This window comes from Anarhichas minor, unplaced genomic scaffold, assembly GCF_050575085.1.
Source record: "Anarhichas minor isolate MPS153535 unplaced genomic scaffold, ASM5057508v1 ptg000058l, whole genome shotgun sequence".
NCBI classification, from domain to species: domain Eukaryota; kingdom Metazoa; phylum Chordata; class Actinopteri; order Perciformes; family Anarhichadidae; genus Anarhichas; species Anarhichas minor.
Genome location: NW_027466504.1, coordinates 5,524,616 through 5,549,975, shown reverse-complemented (window position 1 = coordinate 5,549,975; position 25,360 = coordinate 5,524,616). Strand labels below are relative to the sequence as shown.

Sequence of the window (25,360 nt, the reverse complement as noted above, 5' to 3'; positions counted from 1 at the left end):
GAGTAGATATTGTTTAGTTATCTTTGTATTGACCAGTTGTATGTGTGAGTGTGTGTCACTCGCCCTGTCCTACTGGGGGAGGGGGAGGTCTACACTGACAGTGCATCCGCACACTCTTCATCAATCATGTCTCCTCACCCAGCTGTACTCACTCACCAGAGTGTACACATGCACGTCCCCCGATCCCCCCCCTCTCACAAAGCCCATAAATCATTAGTGAAAAGTGCAATTAGCGGCTCCTTGTACACATTAATTATCTGGGAGATGAACAGGTAGCCCGGGCACCTGCATGGCTGCCTCACTGAGAGACTTGACGCCGACGTTTCCCAGCTACCCCGGAGGACCTCGCGTCAGCCCCGCCCCTCCCCTTTTCCTTTCAGACAGGAAGACACCGAGATGAAGCCGGGACACGTTTGTTCCGTGGTAAATTGGGCTATTGTACATGTTTCAAACACCCGGCTACAATTACGGCCCGATGAAGACCTCATCCTAGACGGCGTGAGTCTGACAGCGGCTGTACCGGCAGCTCGACGTTAATGACATTACATTGGTGTACTACACGCAGCGATGTGTTGATGGCTACATGATGAAATATCATGTAGGGGGGATGACGCGGTGCACATGGGTAATGCTCGGAAGGACGTCCTCACAAAGTGGAGGCATGGGAGGAAGGCTGTAATATCAGCAGAAGGTAACTACAGTCTTCCATCTACACTGACATATTTATGTTGCGCATGTATGACCGCGTACGGATTGTTTGTCTTCGCGGTGCCGTTAAGTGCACATGTATACAAAAATAAAATAAGCCAAAGTCCGGTGTGTGTGTGTGTGTGAGTGTGATTACGTGTCAGTGGTGTAGAACAGTGGCCATTACTTGCAGGCAGAGGGGCCTCCCAGACGGAGTCTCGGCGGTTCAGGAGGGCAGATGTGCTGCATTCATCAAACTCACACTGCCGGGGTCACAGGAGAGACTCGCACACTGTGGATGAGGGATGACTGAGCAGGGGATGCAACCCCACGCTCCACTGTACACCCCATCTCGCCATTCACCCGCTGACACCTCGTGTGTGTGTGTGTGTGTGTGTGTGTGTGTGTGTTGCAGCCTGACAGGCTGATAGCAATACCAATAATTTGGAGATAATTCATTATGAAAATAAAACTTTTAAATAAAATATATATATCATAAAACTGTTTGCTAAGGCCCAGCCCAACTTAGTTACTGTTGCTAGATTTACCACTTGAAAATCTTAAGTCACTTTTGAAACAATGGATTCCTGATTTCAGACAGAGGAAGACAAAAGCAAGCCTCTCATCTTTAGCCGGTGACCGTTTATTTAGTTGTCTAAAAAGACAGCTGTTGCTAGCGGAATTTATTAGCTGTAGCTAGCTAGCTAAGCTAACGTTAAGCATTATGAGTTGGTTGAAACGCTGTTTCTGGCTGATTTGTTAATGTTTCAAACTGACTCCTTTCGAAAACCAGAACCCTGTAAAGGGCATGTTAAATATACACTTGATGGCTAGGTATACATGGTATTTTGCTAAAAGACTGCTGCGGTCGAATAGTCCAAAGCATTGCGTCCTGTGTTTTTTCAGAACCAGTTTTCCTCGACCTTCATTGGAAAACGTCATGAGGCTTCTAGACTTTCTGTCGGAATGTTGGATGCATCGTCTTTCAGGATCCGACCCGGCAACCTCCAACTGTGAAGCCAATGTAGAAATGGCTGAAAGCATTCTCTCTAGTGGCCAGCAGGGGGCGACTCCTCTGGTTGCAAAAATAAGTCCAATTGTACAAATGTCTATGAGAAAATGACTCTACTTCTCACTTGATTTATTACCTCAGTAAACATTGTAAACATGAGTTTATGGTCTCAATCTCTAGTTTCATGTCTTCTTCAATACAGCATGATGTTCATTTAGTAATTTATGGTCCTATTTAGAGTAAAATAGACCATAAAGCAGATTATGTTTTAGGGTGTGGCTACCTTGTGATTGACAGGTTACTACGACAGCGTTGTCTGGTCTGAGAGTTGTACGCATTTTCGTCTTACAACTTTCACCCTTGTTTTCAGTTAATGAAAGCAAATTGTAATCTTTCAGCTCGTCTTATTCAGCATTCGGTTGTACTTAGCTCCGCCCTCTTGTGTCACTTCTGGTTGCAAAAAGCCAAGATGGCGACGGCCAAAATGCCAAACTTTAGGCTTCAAAACGGCAGTCCACAAAGCAATGGGTGACATCACTGTGAGTACGTCCACTTCCTATAAACAGTGTATGGGGCAGGGCTATAATTGGGCTAATATTGTGTAGTCTGAACCCAGCATAAGAGTCTACATGCTCATACTAGTATAATGGTGAGTGACCAAATCAATAATTAACCATTTTCTATAGGCACACACATGAATAGTGTTGAGGTAAAGCACCTCAGTTTATACAAGTGCGACAGTTTAAACGGGGGATGACCAACATGTGGCCGTGTGCGTCTACGGAGACTGTGCCTTAAGTGAATGTCGAGTAATTCATTCAGGTGAATAAAAACCCCGCAGCAACAAATTTCACACCACATTTCATCCCAGGTCAATTAGGCATAATGCTCTGCTGCTCTGCCAGGTCAGTGGTTTAAAAAAACACAAAAAAAACCAGCTTCTATTGGTTGAAGGCCTCGTGACATTATAAGGCCAGGAGTAGTTTGTCAACCAGAAATGACCTTGGGAGTTGTGGAGGAGGTGGCGCGAGATGATGCAGCCTCGGCAATATCACAGAGGGAAAAAGATGAAGAAGTGTCTGGATAAAAACTACCCTGTCATGGGCTCAAATTTCTGACTTTGCCTGGACGATCGGCGAGCTCTTAAATCAGAGTGGCAGTGATGGCCAAGCGGCAGGAAGTTAAGGGTAAAAGAAAATATAAAAAAGAAGTTAATACGAGGGCTTTGCACCCCCTCTCACTGTTCCCTCTCACTATGATGGCGGTTTGTCCACCACCTGTAATTGTGCTTTGATTTACGCGTTGTCAAATATCCCCTGTGACAACACCTGCTGCCATTAAAAGCCATCAATAAATGTTGGGGTGAAAGGTCATTTAATTTGATTTTTACACCGCGCACTTGGCTTTCATTGCAGGAGGCCATATTTTTCCTTCTTTTTATGGGATCTTCATTATTTTGTGTGGAAAAGCAATAAACTGTCACTGCCATTGGGGGGGGGGGGGGGGGGGGGGGACTGATTGTTGTGGAGAGGGACCAACCCAAATACAAAAACACTACAGTGCACTGCACATCTGAACTTCCATGTTCATGTTATGTAGAGGAAGGACATTGAGAAACTATTCCACAATTTGGGCTTGTTCCTCCACTCAGAGGCTTTGTTAGCATAATTATGTCATACCTATAAAAAAAAAAAAATTTTAATATATAACAGCAGATAAAGCGTAGATTATAGTCGCCGCAATGAAGCCGTCATGAGGGGCACGCGCCAGAACTCTGAGTATACATTTTGCAGCCCAATAAAATAGTTTACAGGATATTCAACCTTTGTTTCTTTATAACGCATTTAATACTTTATTTCTTTCTTTACAGGGCTCGTACGAAGGCGATAAAGTCGTCAATGAATATTCTTCACAGCACATTTCGTGTTTGCGCGCCCTCTGGCGTTTCGGAGAATACCGAGCAGCGTGTTGAGCATCAACCCGCCTTCGTGCCTGCTCGGAGCTTGCGCACCATCTGCGGAGGCTCACGCCACGGTGCCAAGCGCGAGTATATACAGAGCTCAAGGCCCGCGGCTCATGTAGACCATCTATTCTGAGAGAGCTAAGTAAGCAGTCAACACTTCTCCCGAACCATTCCAAAGAGAGGCGGACTAAAAAAAGAGAAAGAGACAACCAGGGGACGCTGTACGGCATCAGTTTATATGAATCCTATAAGGTCCCATTTCATTCAGAATGGCTTCTGGAAGAGATCTGACAGGAAAAAGAAATGCTGGAGCGGCATTTGTTCTTTATTCTTCTATGTCGTCTCCGGGGCTTTTGAGTAATGCTGAGGACTACGCCGCCAGCATGACAAGGAGAGGCAGGCCAGACAGGAAAGGTTCATCACTTGCTACAGCCAGTACACAAACGCACCCTCCTTCTCCTGCTAACCCCCCCCCCATCTGCCGACACCACACTGATAAAGTCACAATAAAGAGATACTGAAACAAAATCAATGGGGACGGAGGAGGGTGTGTGCTCCAGGAGAGCAAGGAAATGCTGCGGATCTACAGACGCACAGCACAGGACGCACCGCATTCACACACACACACACACACACACACACACACACACACACACACACACACACACACACACACACACACACACACACACACACACACACACACACACACACACACACACACACACACACACACACACACACACACACACACACACACACAGCTCCTCCCATCTCTCCACCGGAGCAGGGCCCCCGCGGTGGCCCTTGACGCCACGAGCGCCTGGAAAATTTAATCTTCCCAAATACTCATCAGGGCTCTCCATCGTCCCGCCGTGACAGCGCCGGGGATAATTAATTATACAATTTCGATGGGAATATCGACTAAACAAACCTATTAATCATAGCAAAAGTCAATAGGCATGGACACATTCAATCATGTCCCGGCCAATGATTACTCCTCTCAAAATACAATAATTATTTTCAAGAGCTGCCTCGAATTAAATTCCTGTCAAGCCGGTACAAGTCTTGCAGTTGATGAAGGATGCAATGGATTTTTTTTTTTTCTTCTTCTCCCTCCACTCCCCCCCTTCTCCCCCAGTGGAGGAGTGTGAGGAGGGACATTTATCCTTTTGGAAAGGTAGTTTGTTTTATAAGGATCATAACATGGTGTGTTTAACTAGACCATGACCATCAGATTATCTCTGATGCCCCCATTATGTCAGGCTTGGTGAGGAGGAGGAAGTCGGGTGGGGGGGGGGGGGGGGGGGGGGGGGGGGGTGCCTCAGCCTCTTACAGCTACACTTCCTGCACATTTCTGCAGATCAGATTCAATGATTCTCCCCTGTCCAACATCATAACGTGTAAGGTCAATATCTGCCAGCATCATGCCGGAGTCTTTCAAATTCCATCTTTGCTTAAATAGCTGACTGACCTTCATCGCTAGAGGTCTGTTTAAATGCTTTTTATTCAGGAACAATTATCACACGATAACATTCATTTCGGAAAAGTTTTTAAGGATGATTTCTCCCTCGAAAAACAACCTAGTTTTTCAATTGGTAGGTCAAACAGACAGACTTGTTCACACAACTGAAATTGTGCGTCCAAGCGTTACTAAACCCGCAGCGCCGCGCTGGATTCTGGGTAAGCTTTGTGTAACTTCGGCACATACAGAACACAGTTAATGTGTGATATTGTGTTACAGTGCAGACACATTTCCCCTCATCTTAAAAGGGAAAATTCACCACATTTTTATGTGCATGTCCTATCAGTGTTGATGGTAAATGATGATAAATCCCTCAGTGCGTGCTATGTTGACAGAGAAAGCTGAGTCCCCCCCCCCAGTTTTTGCAGAGCCGTGCCGGCAGTGCCTACATGTACATGTAAACGTACAGGAATTTGTTTGCAAACACCAGCGAAGAAAACAAGGAAGTTCTGTTTTTGAACTTTATTTACCAAATGGAGCATCAGGTTCAGGAAGTTCTGTTTTTCAGCAGCACGGCGCCACCTGGCTACCCAGAGGCAGAGATGAGAAATCCAAGGTGAGAACTCAGCTTTCTCATTCAATATGGCAGCACTGAGGAAATTATGGCTTCAATCTACTACATCAACAGGGATTGGACATCCACGTAAAAAGTTGGAGAATTTTCCCTGTAAAGTCAAAGAAACGGGAGGAGGGAGAAGTAGTGGAGTAAATTCTACTTCCTTTTCACAACTTGCATGACTACAGGGGGCTGCATTCAGTACACAGGCATGAAGCAGAGCAATGCTGGAAAAGCGCATCAGGTAGGTTCAGGCCTTTGCACACACGCTTACTTACCTTTACGCTTCCCTTTCTGTACCTGCTATCTAAATATGAATTGTCTGTAGCTGCGTTTATACTTTTGACTTTCATTCCTTTGTGCTGTGTCCCGCTCAAAGATAATCAATTTAAAATGTAGTAAATGGCAGCTGTTGTCAGTATACATTGGAAGAAGAACGTCTATACAGCTGATGAAGTGATTTGAAATGTATAATAAACAACTGGAAGTGGAGAAATGGGAGAGCAGATTGATATATAAAGGGTTAGGAAGTGACTTACCGAGGTCCCATTGTTTTCCCGGAAAACGTCCTGGTTGACATAATTAAAAAGCTTCTTTTCAAGTTGAAGAACAACCTGAATCGTCGGCGAGAGAGAAATGGCGCTCTGATTAATACCAATGCTAATGTGAGCTGCACTTTGTAATTAGAGCGCTGATGAACAGTAGTGGCGCACAGCGCTGGTAGTTCTACACGTGTCTCACTGAGGCATCACACCACTTTACAATGCATGTTAACACAACCTGTAATAACTCAGGTTGAGCTGTATGACGAATATAGAACTAGAAAAATAATTAGTGTTAGTGATGGTTTAATTACAAGTGCAATTTTCCCTTTTCAATATGTGGCATAGATGCATCATTGTATTCCTATCAGGGCCTCGTCACATCAGCAATTCTGCAGCCAAATCCATTCAGTTCGATGGAATCGCCACAAAGGGGAACTACGCCTATTTTCAAAATCCATACATATTATTCCTATTGTCTAAACATATGAGTAAACATGAACAAATTTCTCCTAAGTCCAAAAAAAACTAGAGTGAGAAAACTAAAAATAGTATAAAGTGTGGACATTTAATGAATTAGGAGAGACGTTATATGGGACAAAGAGCACCCAGGGGAATGAGTATATGGGTACATTTTCTGTTTCACAACCGAGAACACCACATTCATTGTCAATGGAGCGTCTCCAGACTTAACATCCAATGACATCACAAGTTTGAGACTTACCGCCCTGTTTTGTGGCTTCGGGAGAGACGTAGCACATGTTCACAGATATGAATTGGCCCTTCCGAGGCCATGGAAATAACATACTGGAATTGTAAAATTTAGGTGGTGTTCCCCTTTAATGACTTATAGCTCACCTTTCGGTCATTGTCACTTTCTCGGAATATTAGCTTGTCGACTTCATTGGTGTCGGCGGCTCTGACTGTCTGCATGGTGGCAGTGGAGCAGAGACTCTGGAGGGGAGAGAGGAGGAGAGTGAGTGATCAGAAGAAGAAAAGAAGGTGAAGGGCAAATCCTGTTAGGAATAGACACGGCTTCATGAGGAAAAAAGATGGTTAGAATGTATTTGACTTTGTTAACATGTTCACACTTTGTACAGTACCATGCACTACAATGCTCCGCATTGAATGATTTTTTTTTTTAAAGAACCATCCCACAAACCGCCACCTCACTGTCCCCCCTCTTGGTCCGGCTCTATGTACTGACCACATGGACTGTGTGCATGGTTAAATTCCCCTTTGTGGACTCTTTTAACAATTAGTTAAACATTCGACCATCTGTGTTTGAAGACAGTTGAATGAGGTAATCCCTCAGCCAGCGGTTCCCATACCACACGGCGGAGATCGGGTGACCTGATTGAAATTCAAAGCACAGATTAGATAATCGGGTCAAGCCAATATAGCGGGGCAGCAAAGGAGGGCCCTTTAGACTGAAATGTCACAAATCAGTCCGGCTTCGGCCACGGAGAAACGGCACGCCAGATTAGAACAAACACCGTGCACTGACAGAAAGTGGAACCCCCCCCACCACACACACACACACACTGCCTCAACCCCATTCCTTCATCCCCCCCTCCCCAAAAGCAACTTTCTAAAGCCTAACAAATCGCTCCATCTTTCACTCATTTAGGCCATCCAAATGCAGGGTCAATATGGTCCCCTGGCAGCCAAATGCTAATGCGCTTAAGTGCGCTTAAGCAGCTTTGTGCGATGAATAGGCCAAAGGAGGAGCTGGTGAGAAGGGCAAGAGATACTTTCACTGTCAAAAAGTCATTGTAGCCTCGACTAGCAAAGACAATCGCAGACAGATTTTGTCATCTCTGATTAGCAGCAACTGCACCAAATTTGGTCATGTGGTCTTTTTTTCGTTTAATACAATATTTCATTCGATTTTTTTTTTTTTTCAATTGATAAAAACTACAACCTTTCTGGACGGTGAAGTGAAGGAAGTGAGTTTGAAATATTAAAGAAAACAAACTTTTTCAAAAGGACCTTCATGTTTTGGGATTCTGCGAGCGTCGGGGTCTTGTAATGCTTCCAAGCGAGCCCCCCCCCTTTCTGTCGGCCGCTTTGCAAATCCAAAAGTCAGTCAAGCAGAACTCCCTCGCCACTTCCACAGCTAATACTGAGGCGAGAAGCTCACGCCGCTTACTGGCACAATAAGCATCAAGATCCAAAAGAGGAAAACAGCCCCTCCGTTTGCGTCGGACGGAAACCCGGTCGTCCCTAAACGTGAAAGTGTCCTCTGCATTCGGCAGTGGTTGACATGCACGTGGATATGAACCGATACATATGTAGGTTTCTACCTGGAGGAGAGTGAGACGACATCATTCTCAGGGAGATAATGGAACCACGGATTTGGTATTCATGTTAGCCAAGAGTGTCGCTGCAAGGAAGACTCAATTAGACAAAAAAGAAAAGGACAATTAGCTAATGCTGCCTTTTCTTGTGGGGTAAAGTGTCTTTTCCCAGAACAATTACAATCTGGATTCCAGGGAACGCTAATGATTCCAACTGCAGGATTTTTATTTTGGTCCATCGCGAGGGGTCGACACTTGATTTATTCGAGACGTGTTTTACATACACTCGACGAGAACAGGACAAAGCCCTTTTCTTCCATTTATAAGCAAACTAAAGTTGACGAGCGTATTGCCGCTTGGTGCGACCAGAGCTTTGGGGGTCCTGGACTGTCGCATAGCGCTGGATGCCGACATGTGGCTGATTGATCCATTCATCAGCGCATTGACTGACCGATCAGTGCGGTTGGTGGTGGCTGATTGCACCCGATTGATCACAGCTCCCCTACTGTCCTTTGTGAGAACCCCCCCCCCCCCCCATTTGAGACACACACACACACACACACAGCCTCTCTCAGCCCAGTGCCTCTGTCATAAGATCTACACACCAAACACCAACATGGTGGAAACAATTAGAATCCCATGCCGTCACTTAGGACCACATCAACGAAGCAACCTCTCCTCACAGCCAGCAGGTGCTTGTGCCAAACCTGCACCGATTTCTTTTCCCTTTTCCCCGCCTCCTATGCACATTACACATAGACGTGCTCTCACTGACCACCCTAAAAGATATTATCATGATTCATTTGGCTGCAATCGGCTCCTTATTCAATGACAATTAGTGTTCAGTGCAACCGATCGATGGGAAAGAGCAGCCGGGAGATGCAGCTGTGGTCCTGGGGACAGCGAGGATGTCTTCACTCCTCCTGGGCTCCTTCAACTGATCCTGCGAAGTGACTTGGCATCACATCTCTGCATTATGGGTCACAGGTCAACACTGAGTGTTTGTGGAGGGGCAGGGGGCCGCGCGATGGGGGGGGGGGGGGGGGCTGGGATGAGAGGTTGCCGAGGAAGGCGCTGCCTTTGTGTGTCGATGGAGGATAATCTCATGACTGTCGAAGGAGGAAGCGGCTGTTTAAAAGGAGCTCTCTATTCCAGCTGCTCTCCTTAGAAGAGAGGTTAAAGCAATCTGTCCCACTTCAAAGAGCAAAGACACACACACATTCAGGCCTTCTGTTTCTGGGCCTGCCGACAGATGGAGGCGATCCACTGTGCCCAACTTTAAACACTGAGAAACCCGGAACGCAACACCGAGGCCTTCGTGACAAAGCATATCGCACACAGGGGCGTTTTACATGGCAACAGATTAACGGGACGGGCCCACGGGGAAAGAACATTAAATCACACTGATAAGAAATATTGAATATATTAAAAGCAGTAAAACTCTCCGATGATTCTTGTTAACATTCTTGTTTCTTGGAAACGGAGCGAAAAAATAAGGCTGACGTTATTCTGTATTTTTCTTATTGTCAACAATCCCACGAAATGTATTGTTTAATAATTTAACCTTCATTTTTTGAGTAGGTGAGGGCAAGAAATCAGCATAAAAGCACAAATATCGGACAAAACGGCTAAAAGTTAACATAAAAAAATGTGCATAAAGGCGAAAAAGCAACAGACTTAAAACAAACAGCTTAAGATATAACATTTTAAAAACAGGTCACAAATACAAAAGTTGTATTCAAAAAAAGGTTCACCGGTTCCCTAAAACAGCTGGGCACTGTAGTCTTCAGCAAACATTACTCAAACGGGAGTAAATTGGCATTCAATGAGGACTATTTTCAGTCGCGGATTGATACACATTTGGCGCTCCAGTGAGTATTTCCAGCAACAGGACGGTGTGCGTGGGATTGAGTCAAAATAAACTGCAGCGTGTGTGTTCATGCTGATGAAGGAACATGTGCACCAGTGTGACTCATTGAGGTGTTTATGGACAACAATGAAGCTCTATGGCACAGAAGAAACAAACATATTAGACTTCAAACACACAAACAATACGTGTTAAAATGTATTTATGTATCAAACTGTTGATTATATATATATATATATATATATATATATATATATATATATATATATATATATATATATATATATATATATATATATATATATATATATATATATATATATATATATATATATATATATAAGTGTGAACGAGTCGCAGAAATATGTGACACACCGGGGTGCCAGCCAATAGACAACTCCTCTGGGGGTTTATGGTCCTCCCTCCCTCACCCCAATCCCATGCAATGATTCACACTAAACTGTCATCGCACCAATATAATAATCCAATGAGTGCATTTAGAACTCGGCGATTAAACCCCAATTAGGTAGAGAGTGTGAGACTGTGTGCAGAGTGAGCGAGCGAGCGAGAGAGAGAGAGAGAGAGAGAGAGAGGACGATGAGTGGACAATGAGCTAACTATTCATTCTTCATTACCAGAGGCAGGGGACAGGGGCGCCCCTTTGTGTCAGCGGGGGCAGTGGCATTGTCAGATCGCGCCATTATTTTCCCCGCTGCCACGCTGCCAGCCGAGCTGAGGTGTGCCAGCGGGGGGTTGGCAGGTTCAGCGCCGATTGCTCGCCACTCCGATCACTTCTCCTCCCGTTTCGCTGATCGTACATCACGCCCCCGACCCCGGATGCGTGATTGCTCGAGGTAGAAGGGTGGGGGCATCCAAAGAAGGTGACAACAAACTCGGCTCGCCTGCCCTCCTGCCAGCCATTAACGGCGGGGGGAGCCAGTAAATCAGGCGTGACCCTCCCCGCCCCGATCTGACTGGACGCAAGCCAGAGTTATCCACTCCTCTCTCGCTGTGGCCGGCTAATTTAATGCCTCCAAACACCGTGGATTCATCATTGACACACACACACACACATTCAACATGGAGGAGGTGGTGAGAGTGGACGCATTATCGCCCCGCGAAGTTAGCCTGTGCGTGACCCACTGATCAGCAGTTGACCCCGGTAAACCCGGCCTGTGTCACCCCCCAAAAAAACCAGCAAGCAACCCCGCACACTGACCGCCTCGCCCCTTCCCATGAACTCGGCAAGCTGCGCGAGAGGCGACGCTGATGGGGTTTTGGCGGCGGCGGTGACTGGCCCTTCGACAAAAAAAAAAACGAGCTTGGAGAGGTAAGAGGGGCGTGCAAGGTAACGATAATGTGTCCTATTTATCTTGCGCATCAGAACATCTGGGAAACTTCTCTAAAAACAATGGCGCGCATTGAGGGGCCGCCATTCTGGCCTTTACCTTCAGAAAGCGGCATTTGTCCCCTCGGAATGGGTAATGGACAGGCCACAAATCATTCAGGACAACAGGACGGAGGGGTGTGTGTCTGTGTGTGTGGGAGAAACTGAATGTATGTGTATGTTTTGTGTGAGTGTGTGTGTGTGTGTTCCCCCCTGGTATTTAACTTCTCTGCTTGGCCCATTCTGCAGGGCCCCGCAGGACAAATTGCCCTGCATGGTTGTCTTTGAGAGGCAGTGCAGCGCGCAGAGAAAGGGACAGGGCTGAAACACAGGGAACAGGCCTATAAAAATTCATCACTTTGACCCCGGCGACCTCCCACTACTGGGGGGTTGCACAGGGACACACACACAATCGGAGATGCACGAGCACGCCCCTTTGCCCACCCACCCGAACTGGGAGCAAATGTTCTGAAATAGAACATTTAGAAAAGCAAAGATTCATACTAAACGCACAGTAAGTGACGAGTTGAGCCGCCGAAATGTACTACGCCCCCCGATCTCTGTCTCGCACACTCTGCACACCAGCAGACACAATGGCCCTGATGAAAAAAAACAACAACAAAAAAAACAGCCTTCTACGCAGGAAAAGGCCACCAGATGCTTCATTGTGACTGCGGTCTCTGTGTAAAGCGGCGGCAGTAAAAGGAGGGTGGGTTCTCCTGAGGCGCATTAGTCCCACTGAGAGGAGGACATTGTCTCAGGCCGGGCTCTTGACACATTACTGCCACCTGTACAAAGAAAACCTAACGGGAGATTTAATCTGGAGAAACCTCCCCTTGCCACTTTCAGTCAGCACTATGAAAACCAACCGCGGCAGATGTCCGCAAGACTGTTTAACGCGCCGGCTTCCCCGAACCTCTCCGACAAGGCCATGCATGCTTAAATTGTGTTAATGTGGCGTTCACTTGAATGTTGTTGTGTTTCTGGGGGTGTAGGGGGGGCTTTGTGTGATCCGAAGGGACAGCCGGCGGCGCTGCAGCCATTCACGGTTTCTTTTTAACGCTTAAAAAGAGGCATTTGTCCCGTTAACGAGGAATCAAACTCTCATCCAGCCGCGGAGCGATCATCGCGGCACGTTCCAGACGTGGCCGACGGGAGAGATATCGACACGGAGCACAAGCACTCACCAAGCACCCGGGAAACACCGCACTCTCATTTCATTTACCTCATCCCACCGCAGCTGCAGCTGGGAATCAATTAAAGGAAACAGGCAGCGAGGTAATTTGTCGCTGCCGAGTCGATCGCAGTGTATTGAAGACCCAACCGGCGATCGGTGATTAGTGGCGTCCAATAGGAGCCCGATGAGTTCATTACTCTGGCATCCGATAGAGATCAGGGCCTAACAATTAATGAAAGTCTAATTCTGTCCTCTTTTAAAAGACAGCTGGAGCTCGGTTAGCATCATCAACTAGACTACCAACATGCACACTTAGTCAGACTAAGATCCAGTCGCTGATGACACGATAGTATCATAACTAGAGCTGCGAAGATGAATCCATTAGTTGTCAACTATTTGATTCATCGGTTTGAGTCATTTTAAGGTAAAAAAAAGGTCAAAATTCTCTGATTGCACCTCTTTACTCCATGACAGCAGACTGAATAACTTTGAGATGTGGACAAAGATGTCATCTGGGACTTTGTGATCGACGTCTTTCCGACATTTCACAGACCAAACAACTGATCGATGAATCGGTGAAAAACAATCGACAGTGAGCTGCGGCCCTAATTGCAACAATATATTTTCATTGAGCTACCGAAGCGGTTGACGACCGGCCATCGTCCTCCCGGGGCGCGCTGGGAGGACACAAAACCCTCCTCGCCACACAAAGAACGCGGATTCATTTGAAGCACCACCCTTTAATTTGTTTGCACCATTTCATCTAAATGATGTGCTTGTCCGCCAGGGTGAGAGAGAGGTGTAATTCAGCCGAGGAGAGGGGAAAGAGGAAGGTAGGGGGGGGGGGGGGGAAGGGGGGCTTCCTGACACCCCACCGCAGGGCGCTAGGCAACCATCTAGTGGGTGGGCTTTGTGATACATTTTACCAATTTTTCATGCCCATCCCTCTTGATGTGACCCCACTCAGGGCCTTTTATGCCCCTGACAGCTCTGCGCAGGAAAACATGCTGCCGCTCTGATAGCATGAAATCGGGAACAAAGACCCCCAGGGAGAGGAGAAGGGGGCCACCGAGGCACGCCGTGCTCCGGTCCCGCCTGGCTCCGGACACAAACAGATGTTAGGCCAGCCCCGGCTCTCTCTGCCGCCCCCCTCCCCTCTGAAAAGAGGAGGGCTCCCCCCGTCGGCAGAATGGGCCCTGAGATGCATTGTTTTGGGCCTCCTCTAAGACAAAAAGTGGAGCCACTCCTTCTGAAAAGGGCCCGGCAATATGGCCGTCGCAGATAAATCACACAAGGAAGGGGAGTGAGTGAGAGAGAGAGAGAGAGAAGCCCATGAATTCTCAATGTGGCCCTTAATGGGCCCCCTCCTAAATATGATGGGATAGTTGCTGCGCCGATGTGAATGGAGCCCGGCGCCACTATTCATGTCAGAAGGGCAGAGTTGTTTAAAAGCCCGTGGTGCCAAACACCGGGGTTGACAGCGGAGTTACAGTGAGACGCGTCGCTCTGGAGGAGCGTCGCTCTGGAGCGGTTCGAATAATCCCAGCTCGTTCTCCTCAGCGCCTCACCTGTTGCCCGCGTGAGATTCAGCAGCTCTCACAGAGACATAACAATTATTGTGCTCTGTTCTACAAAGGCCGCGGACTGCATTAGTCAAAAATAGACTGACATCATACGAGTCGGACACTATGTGCCAGGCACACAGAGGTCCCTATCCTTCACGGTTCATGCCACGTTTCATCTGGACGAAATAACGGCGTCGCTGTGAGCTGTTGCTTCTTAGTGATTTAAAAGCAGAAAAACCATCAATAAAGCAGAGAGATGAAGAAAGACTGAGACTGACTGGAAGTTGATTATTCGTGATTTATAGAGCGACTACATTGTGTGGCGGATTAAATCAAAAAGACATAGATTGAGTATCGAGTCCCCTTTAATTTACGGAGTGATGGGATTATTCGCTGATTAGATTTAGAATATTTATATTGTTTGCATAATCCTGACAGCCGCATCATGGTTATACATAGACTAATAACAAATAACTAATACATGCGAGACACGAAGAGACTCTCCATCATTTCTAATCAACTGCAAATATTCTAAATTGCAAAATATAAAACATTTCTCATGAACACCTTTAGGTGTCTGGTATCCGTCCACTGAAAGAAGGCTCAGGGATATTTAAGGATGCATCATTTACAAGTTTACAAGTTGCTTTTTATTAATAATATAATAAACACTAAGTTGTTGTAGAGCTGAAACAACTGTCGAAACAGAAACTTCATCGCAACCATTTTGAATGTCAATTAATTGTTTTATAAGAAAATATATAGAAAACAATGTACTGGTTCCAGCTTCTGAAATATGAATATTTGCTGGTTTTCTTAGTTTTCTATGACAAACAAACAAGCAATTAAAAATCGTCTGCCTGGCCATTGTGAAATGGTGATGGACATTTTTCCATTTTATAGAGCAAACGATTAATTGTTTAATTGAGAAAAAAATAGCAGAATAATTGATAATGAAGATGACTATTAGTTGTGGCCCTAACTGGCTGGAATATGCTGTGGAGTGCAATGAGACATTTCGGAATAACGAGGACAATAGCTGGACAGACAGGACGGAAGAGAGAGAGGAGAGCCGGGGGTTTTTGGGGGAAAATGTTTGTGTGCAAGTACTTTTATATTTTTAATGGCAGTAATATGCAAATTACACGCTTGGCGTCTAGCAGAACCCTCACTACCAACAATCCACTAGGATTGATTAGCCTCTGCCAAACGGTCATGTCCGTCCAAAATGTCATCGCTTCAATAATTTATCCTTTTGGGACGTTGGTGCCAAATTTGAAGAAATTGTCTGATGTTTTGAGTTCAAGATGATGAACCGGACGGACAAACCATCACAACACTTGTATATAAGCAGCATGGAAGAAATCTCTTTTATTCCTCTCTATGCATTAATATCATAGCTGAGACATATTTCCTGGGTGGATCAAACTGTTTCCTCTACTGTAAAACTATTCTGGGAGAAGGGGGGACAGCGCAGCAGTAGGGCGTCGAACATCAGCTCCAGGGGGGACGGGACGATTGAGGGGTAACTCAGGTTACGTCCCTGACCCGGGGCCAACCCCAGGGGCCCCGCGAGGCAACGCTCCCTCCCCGTGCCCTGACAGTGCCAGGCTCTGCGCTCATTCTTGGCTTTGGCTCGTCGCGCCATCCCACCGTTGGCATGGTGTTCCCAGCTGCCAGTCACAGCCCCCCACCCCCCCACCCAACACCCCCACTCCGAGAACACAATGGCAATAGCATGGCTGGCGCCGGGCTCAAACGGCCTGTTGTTAATGAGCAGGACCGACAGAAGCCACTGCTTGTTCTTCATTTGCCAGCGTTTTTAATTATATGGACAGCGCTCCCATCAAAGCTGAATCGCTCAAGTTACGCCCTCGTAGCTGAACTCTTTCTTTTTTTTCTCCCCTCCCTGTCTTCAGCGCTGTATTCATTAGCATTGAAGGCAAACAGAGAGGAGAGAGAGAACAGGCGCTGTTGTCTGGAGGGAATAGTCTCCCTCTATAGCCACATGGGTTATCTGTGATATAATGGGCCCTCATTGTGATAGATGGGACTCTTCTAGGCAGATAATATGCCTTTATTGTATTGTAAGGAAACATCTCCATTACAGCCCTTCACCTGTGTGGCCATAAACAGGCGGGGGGGGGGGGGGGAATAAATGGGTGGGGTTTACTGCATCAGGACAATTGAGACAGTGTCAGGTGGGTTGTCTTAGAGAAGTGTATTGATTTAGTGGGCTACAACAGGCCATGTAAAGGATTTGTCAATATAATTTGTCCTGGCAATAAATCAGTCCAATGCCTCCTCTCAGGAACTTGAGCTCTGCTGAAACTCAATATTTGTTCAGAGGTGCTCTGATGCCATTTGTGTTTCTTTCACGATACCGATTCCGATATCTGAACTTGTCCGATCCCAGTCGGATCGGTACTCAGATTACAAGATTACATTTGAACACATCATGATAATGCTGTAATTTGCCTTTTGCCCAATACAAATTTTTATTGACTAGAGCTTGAACGCATCAATATGTAACTCAACGCCACCTCCGCTAACGTTAGCCGTTAGCTCCATTAATTAACCAAGCAGGACTGTGCTGCCAACCGGCTGCTAACAGCTCCGGTTGACTAGTTCTCCTCCTGTCGATTTCAACACCGATTTGTTGTCGACAAAGTAGCATTATCAGGGAAAAAATAAGTGTACGATGAAATGAGTAATGTGTGTTTAACCACAGCATTTCAGGCTGTATGGGAGGAGCATCTGATATCAGAACAGCTCTACATATTTGACAAATTAAGGAAAGAGGAAGAAGAGAACAGTGTTAAAACATTGTCCTGAAGAATTATGCCAAATTTATAGCAATAAGCTTCTCCTTCCAGTCAAAATCTGCTCGAGTACATGAGGGCCGGTGTGTGTGTGTGTGTCTGTGCGTGTGTGCATCTACATCTGTGGCTCTGGGTGTAAATGCACGAGTGTATCTGGGCAACTGAGGGCAGCCGAGGAGGGTTGCGGTCCCCGGTGTCAGGGGGAGAACAGAGGCCCAATCAGTGCTGGCCCGCTGGTTAATGGATGGATGGCCCCCAAAATTAATTAGCCTGACTAATGTAGTGTACACTTAATTACGCTGGCCACCTTTTGATTTATAGCTTTGCCAGATACACACATGCTAGTCAAAGTCGGGCTAAAAAAAGGGGGGAAATTGTTTACCCTTTACTGGAGCAAATGATGTATATTTACCCGGACTGGGTTCAGCAGCCAGGACTGCAGCGGCCATCAGCTAATGTAATGAACTCATGTTCGGCAGCACAAACACCGCAGGTGACATACACAACATAAAGAGTTTCCTTCCATTACTGAAACTGTGGCATCTATTAGATTATTAATAAAAAAGTAAAGCAGATAGCCACTTTAGTTCTTTCACATCTGATCAAGCCAATGAGGTTTCTTCCAAAATGTAAATTTCGCATCTATAAACAGAAGATCATAAATGTAACACAAACAGCAAAGCAAACCTCCCAGATTCATATGTATTAAACCTGGCACACATATGCAATAAACACACACAAAAGACAAGAAGGCATTCATATCTTTCACATGTCTTCCAAAAAGAAAGCAGCTCAGCTTATGACTCCATCTCCGTCGACATGTGAAAAATGACTGATCTATCACGCTGGCCTGTCATTACGGAGTATTTTACAGCATTCATTAGGAGCGGGGCCAGTCCGGGGGCCCCACCTTTAATTTCATGCTGCTCAAGCGAGAGAAAGGACACGGGACAAAAGGAAGGAAGATTGATGCCTGGTACCGGCCCCCCCTGCAATTCCTGCAGACGCAGGCGGGGGGCGCTGGTCCGAACCGGTCTCCATTCAGAGAGAGACAGAGAGAGAGGGGGGTGGGGGGGGGGGGGGGGGGGGGGGGCAGCTAGCCTAATGAAATCTGTCCGTGTAGCAGCGGATCAGCCCCAATTAAAACAGCCCCACACCATGTCACGGGGACAGTAGATCAAGTCAGCAATTAACCTTCCCTCTGGCCTCTATCAATCCTTAAATTGAAGCGGGCCGGGGCCAGCGGCACACAATCTCTGCAGATATTAAATTTACATTCTATTAAGTTTAATTAGGAGGGATTTTAAATAAACTGGGAGTCCAGGCACGGAGCCCTGAGCCTGTCATCGACGCGGCTGATTCACGGCCGCCGGCCATCTCGAGGGAACACACACACACTCTCTCACACACACTCATGCCACTGTACACCTTATACCACCCTCTGATTGAAGAGCCATGGAAAAGCTGTTTGCCGTCAGTGTGAAAGGGTCAACTCATGACTGAGCTGGGCTGTTCGGGGTTGACAGTGTTACTATTGTAACCTTATTGTTACTAGCATCAAACTGTACATAGGGGCAGTGACTAAATGGCCTGTTCCAACAGGTTTGTCATTCTCCTCCTGCATGCCCCCCCCCCCCCCCCCCCCCCCCGTGATTCACTTATACCTGCAACAATGTCGTCTGCTGTAAATCAGTCTGAACTATCACCCTGGTTAGAGTCCACACTGGAAACGAGGCTTATTAAATGGAGGCAGTGGGAACTCAAAGTGTATTGAAATGTTAATAAATGACTAATTGTCAACTCTGATTCCTGTTCAGTGTTTACAAAGAAACAGATTGGAAGTGGGGAGAGAGGGAGGGGGGGAGAGAGAAAGAGAGAGGGGGAGAGAGAGAGCGATCAAGAATAAGATGAAAGTATTTATCTTAATTGAGGCATACGGTTTATTGGAGGGAAATGGATTTACACGCATGGTTGAGATCAATAATATCAACCTCTTAAAATTTCATCCCACATCAATCGCGTAGTGCTCACTGCCTGCTTCCATCTTCATTATAATAACATCCCCCCCCCCTCATTTGGGCCCTCCTTGAACACTGCAACAGGTCTGGGACGCATCTTTAGTCCATTAAGGGTAAACACTATCAGCAGAATCTCTGTATTTTTCATGCACCGGTTCATTTTAGTCTTCTTTCAGAGTAGTGGAAAGAAAACATCTGAAAAATACACATTTAGGTCTTTACTCGACTACTTTGTCTATTTGTGTCTATAGATTTCTCCTAATATCACCACAGGTTACCATTAGATAAGGCCTCATTTGCATATTTAAACATAACACTTCAGAAAACTTGTAATAGAAATAAGTAATCTTAGTATAAGTAATCAACTTGGGACGTTTAATGGTGATATACATTCAGTATTTTTAACCCTATTCACCAGCATTGTCTGAAAAATGTATGTAATTTTACACTACATATCTTTAAGGCTGTTTGCTATACATTATTTATAAATCACTTCAGCAGCACTTACATTCAGAAAACTTTCCATTTCCATTCCTATTTATACTCTGGAGGTTACCACAGAGGGGTTTGTTCATAAATCAATCATCGCCTGATTTATACAACATTTTATTCCTAAATCATGAATCAAAACAATTGTCTTAATGTACGTAATCAACTTGGGAAGTTTCATGGTGTCACCTGTTGGTTATACTTTCTACTCTATTCACCTGTCGTGTCTCTGAAGTCCCTACTGGCTTGAACACGAGTGCTCCATGAAGGGGTTCAAAGAAACTGCCAGCTCTGATTCGTCAGACAAAACCTTCAAAAAGCCATTCCTCTGCGCTTTCCTGTTTTATCAGCACCGATGCAAAGCGTGATCAAGCCGCGGCCCGATCACACCCATGGGAGAGGAGAGGGGACTGGACCACCTCCAGGCTGCTCAGCCCTAGCATTAGTCTCCACGTGGCTGTGTCCTTTGTCTGCCAGTCAAAGGCCCCGCTGAATGGGGGTCAATTGAAACCAATTCCCTCTGTCGGACACAATTAATGGGGTTGCCCGGACCAGGCGGGAAGGGGGGGTCCGCGGGCCTTTGGTTACTGATCCTGCCGCACAAGCATGCCAGGAATTTGCCACCTGGAATTTGTCCTGTGACAATAACAAACCCCCCCCCCCCCCTTTTTTTTTTTCAAACCCACCTCCTTCTCTGTACACACATGGATACATCCCAAAATACCCCCTGTCCCATCCAACCCACCCACAAGGCGGGATGGGTGACGGGGGGAGTGGCTAGCGGTTGTCCACAGTCTAGTCCCCCACAATGGACCAGAGCCGGAGAAGAAGAGGAGTGGTGTAGCGTGCAGCTGTAGAGAAATGTCCTGGAGCATTTTCTGACCCAGTGACTCCCAAAGTGGGGCCTGACGAACCCCGAGGGTGCTCGAGGGGTTGCCCCTGGTGTTCGACAAATCAAAAACAGGTTTAAATGTGCGATTATATCGTCCACTTAACGAGGTAAAAGTGCCTATTCATCTGCAACGCTTTTTTGGGGGGCCCTTCCACATCGATCGAAAGTGGAGAGAGAATAGTGAGAAAAGCAATGGAAAAAAATAAATAGAGAGAGACTCCCAGACGGCGGGAAACGAGCTCCGTGTCGGAATCAATCTTCGGATAAGTATGGACGATCGATCCGCCACAGGCCCATCTACGGTTAAGCACTTCGGTGGCTGTGCGCTAATTGTCCTGTTGACATTAATTGTCATTAAAAGGGCTTGAAACGGCCTTCCGACTGAGTTACATTCTGTGCCGAGGTTGCAACCCGTTTGTTTATCGGTGACATCAAAGCTCTCCATCGCAAAGGTCCCGGTTAAATCAGAACCAGGTTGACCACAACGCAGGACGGGTTTACATTATGATGACATCATAGCCCTATTTGTCCCAGTTCGGCAGGTTTGAGGAACCCTCATTAAGCTGGAGGGGAAATGTCTAGGTGAGTGTGTGTGGGTGTGTGGAGGGGGGGTTAAGCCACAGCTCTAACTTCCTGAGGGGAAGTCTAAAAGCCCCCCTGCATTGCTCTCGCACCACTTTAAAATGGACTGAATCAATCAGATTAATTTGGCCTAACAAATTGGTCTGTGTGTGTGTGTGTATTCGCTCTGGATGTGAATGTGGGCCAAGGTGCATAAGAAAGGAGCCGTGTGGAGGAGAGAGAGGGGGGGGCAGAGATGGACACACAGCGATGCAAGCCTAACACATCCCTGGAAAAGGGGTTGCGACCCCCTGCTGCACTCAAACAGCATTTCAGAGCGGCAGAGACACGGAGAGGGTGAGTGCTTACCTCCCACCGAGCTATCTAGATCGGCAGCACACGGTAAACATGCTGAGAATCATCCCATCTGACTCGGTGTGATTGGATGCTTTCCTGTCAGTTTAAAAAAAAGACAGTTCACCCCAAATATCAAAATATATAAATTCTTATATAAATTCTTACCTCTTTTGTCTCTCTAATATTATAGCACCGTATGGCACTCAGCTTGTTGTGCTCAACCGGTTTCATGTCGGAACTATTTTATTTCAACCATAGTTCCTATCAATGTAGACTGACGTTACAGGTAAGAGGACAAATACGTAGTTCTGTTTTCGGGGTGAACTGTCCCTTTAAGGCATCCATGTTGCAGTGAAAACACACCTTCTTTAAAAATAAAACCAAGTACCATTTCATATAAATTGGACGTGTAGAACACCATCTCTTTTAACACAGCAGTGCTGACCATACATAAAACGTCCCATCTCTGCTTTAGAATCACCGTGGCGACCTCAACGAGGGCCAAGTGACATCTAATTGCCAGAGCTGACTCCTGAATAACCTCCGTGTTTGCACATCTGCTGTTGTGGATTCATTAGCTCCGAAGCAACGCAGGCTCACATGATCAGCCGGTTAAAGTAATGCGACCCAATTACTCGTCCCAAAATCAAATCTGCTGCACAAACTTTGAGGCCGTCAATCGAGTCCCCCCCCGTCGGGTCGCTCATCCCATTCAGCCGACGGTGGCTTACCGCCCCCCTAGTGGCCGGGGGACTGAACTACAGAAGGCTTCTTCCCCTGTGCCACACAGAGTGAAAGTCCTTCCTAAGTCATTCCCTCCTCTTCCATCCTCATCTGAATGGTTGAGCCGAACAAAGCCCACACCTCGAACAGGCCCACCGACTCCAGGGGCCATTGTGCCGGAGAGCAGGGGAGACGAGCGGCCAACAAGTGGCTCTCCCACTCTGTTATCACGGGACGCCAATGTCTGTAGGGCCTTTATGACTTGTTATGGCCCCCCCCCCCCCCGCCCGCCCGACATCTCGCCGTGCTGAATGACCGCGCTATACCTTCGGCTCTCACCGGCCTCATTTGCACCAAGGAAAGGAGGGGAGGAGGAAGAAAGAGGGGAGGGAGCAGGAGAGGAAGGGAGAGAGAAAGAGCAGTGAATGGCACCGTAACATAACAATGCACTTGGAGGCTCAGTTGGCAAACACAGCTGGGCCAGCGACAGTGAGGCGTTTAATGAGTCATAACTCCAAAGAGACAGTGGGCTCCTAAAAAACACTTTTACTGCACGGCAGTGTCTCTCTAATGCACACAAACTTTGTATTGCTCAGAGTTTAACACAGGTTGACCACATGTGTACAGTGTATCAGCATTCATCTCCCTTCCATCACACCACAAACACTCACCTCAATGACCTGCTTCGAGTCCAGCCTGAAGTTAAAGTCCCCAAAGACGAAATATGGCAGCTTCTCGTGCCGCTGGTCCGTGATCCTGGAATAAAACACGAAAAGACACTCGTCAGCGAGGAATGTTTTCAACAGCCTGACGACCACCATCTTGACTGAACACAAGCCGCTAGTCGTCAAAGTCTTTACATCCGATGACTCCTCACACCTCAGGGTGTTCAGTTCACGAGGGCCACAGCACCACCTGCTGGTCCGCACACTTGGAGTGGAAGATGTTAACCTTTGTGGTCTGACAACATCTATTGTTCATGTTCCCACAGAGCATGCAGGGGGGATGTAAGGAAGGGGGGGTCTGACATGCACAGGGAGGCCTCTGATGAGGGTTTCTAGGTTGGTGTGTGAGGAGGATGTGTAGGTGTGTAAACTGCTTGTAACACTGAAAACAAAACAAAAAAATCTAAATTCTGACTGAAATTGAAACAGACGTCTTCACTTTAATTTCTTAATATTACTGTAAAGTCAATTTTATTAACAAAGCCCAATATCACATTTTGCTTCAACAGGTTTTACAATCTGAACAGCATAGAACCTGAGTGAGACCTTCACTCCAGATAATAAAAAAATATAAAAATAAAAACTTCAACTGGGGAAAAAAATGGAAGAAATAATTATATATCTACTTCAAACAACAAGTAGTTGCCTTCAGGAAACCCAGATCTAGAGATACAGTATGTTTTACATGTTTACATGTTTTACATGCAGCTCAGAGATTCAAGTGAACACACCGTTCACTCTCAGCTGACACCACAATCAAATCAAAACACTCTGATCATTTCCTTTGATGGCAAAGAAAATTCACTTTGCGAAGTCGATCAAAGGAGAGAGCGAATCAGCCCCGACCCCTGAAGATACTCTACCCAGCTGCCTCAGAGAGAAGGTAGCGTCAACGGACTCTGTGGATTTCTAGCTGGGCCACGAACAGACTTGTAGAGCTTAGGACTTCAAACTCTTGATGGTGCTCTCTTGATGCCTCCCGCGGGTATTTTCATACGGCCCATTTTATCATCTCTTGTCTTGCAAATGTTGTTAATGTACTGTATGCAAAGTGTCAGAGGATTCATAGAGTTTAGATCATCTCTGTCAAGGACCACTTCCAAATCTGTGGCCCCAGCGCCACTATCCCGGTGCTTTAAAATAAGAAATAAATATATTAAAAAACGCACCTAAGCGACATATAATTAACTCCTATGCCTCGTCAGCTACTTAAAAGTGTCTCTCCTACAGAGCAGAGACGGGGAACTATAAGGTGGACGCTGCGCGGCCTCTTGTGTAATTAATGATTCAGGATGCTCTGCTCGCTATCTCCACCAACCGCGCGGATAAATCTCGCCCGGTGCCCAGATAACAATATATTTATGGGGCCGTAAAGAGAGCGGAAGCCTCTCCTTAGCGGTGGGTCTGGTCTGGTCTGGCCGTCGTAAAGCACGGCGGCTTCTTCTCAGCAGAGAGAGGGAACAGCAGGGAGGCGAAGGTGACTGGAGTGAAGAGGCGGGGAGCGCAGCTATTATATTAAATAGAGAGTACGCAACTCTGACATCCCATTACATTAAACAGAAACTCGTCTGTCTCCGAGAGGGGTCATCGGAAGGATTTACAGTTCCATCACCAAAATAACTGAAATGTTTCATGGTTATGATTGATGCAATTATTAATGTCCATCCAGACTGTTCCGTCTTTATGATGGACATCTGCTCCATTCTTTCCTGCACTTGTGCAGGAGTGGATGAGGACTTCAAAATGAGATCTAACATCTTCATCCGTTCTTTGAATCCTATGGATCTTTCTTAATTGTCGTTAGAATTTGGGCTACAACTTGAGATTGCTTTCTGAAGTAAATGATTAATGGTTTGGTCTTTAAAATATAGAAATAACACTTTAATACTAATCAATTTACTGACTCGTCGTTGCAGCTCTACTCACAATCACTGTTATATAAAGACTGCATACAACAAGTGGACTTGGTCATCATGACGTTACCAATTGGTTTGTGGACTGCGGTTTTGATACCTCGAGTTTGGCATTTTGGATGTTGCCAGCCTGTTTTTTGGTCATCGCCATCTCGGTTTTTTGCAACCAGTGAAGGGAAATAACCATATTTGGATTGTGGAGGCATGACGCTGTGGTAGAGACACTGTATAGGGCTCTGGAAGTGACCTGTCAATATAATACAGCATACCCTGTTTAAA

At 46.3% G+C, this 25,360-nt stretch overlaps 1 protein-coding gene across 5 annotated transcripts in view; it reads right to left on the bottom strand.

Annotated features, from left to right (window-relative positions):
* Positions 1 to 25,360, bottom strand: part of inpp5a (inositol polyphosphate-5-phosphatase A) — a 134,358-nt gene that overhangs the window by 17,152 nt on the left and 91,846 nt on the right. For all 5 annotated transcript variants that reach the window (XM_076076600.1, XM_076076601.1, XM_076076596.1 and 2 more), the window contains 3 exons: positions 23,115 to 23,199; positions 7,144 to 7,239; positions 6,283 to 6,357 (listed from right to left, as the gene is read on the bottom strand). In XM_076076600.1, coding sequence (XP_075932715.1) covers positions 6,283 to 6,357; positions 7,144 to 7,239; positions 23,115 to 23,199 — 256 coding nt within the window. The remainder of the gene's footprint in view (positions 1 to 6,282; positions 6,358 to 7,143; positions 7,240 to 23,114; positions 23,200 to 25,360) is intronic.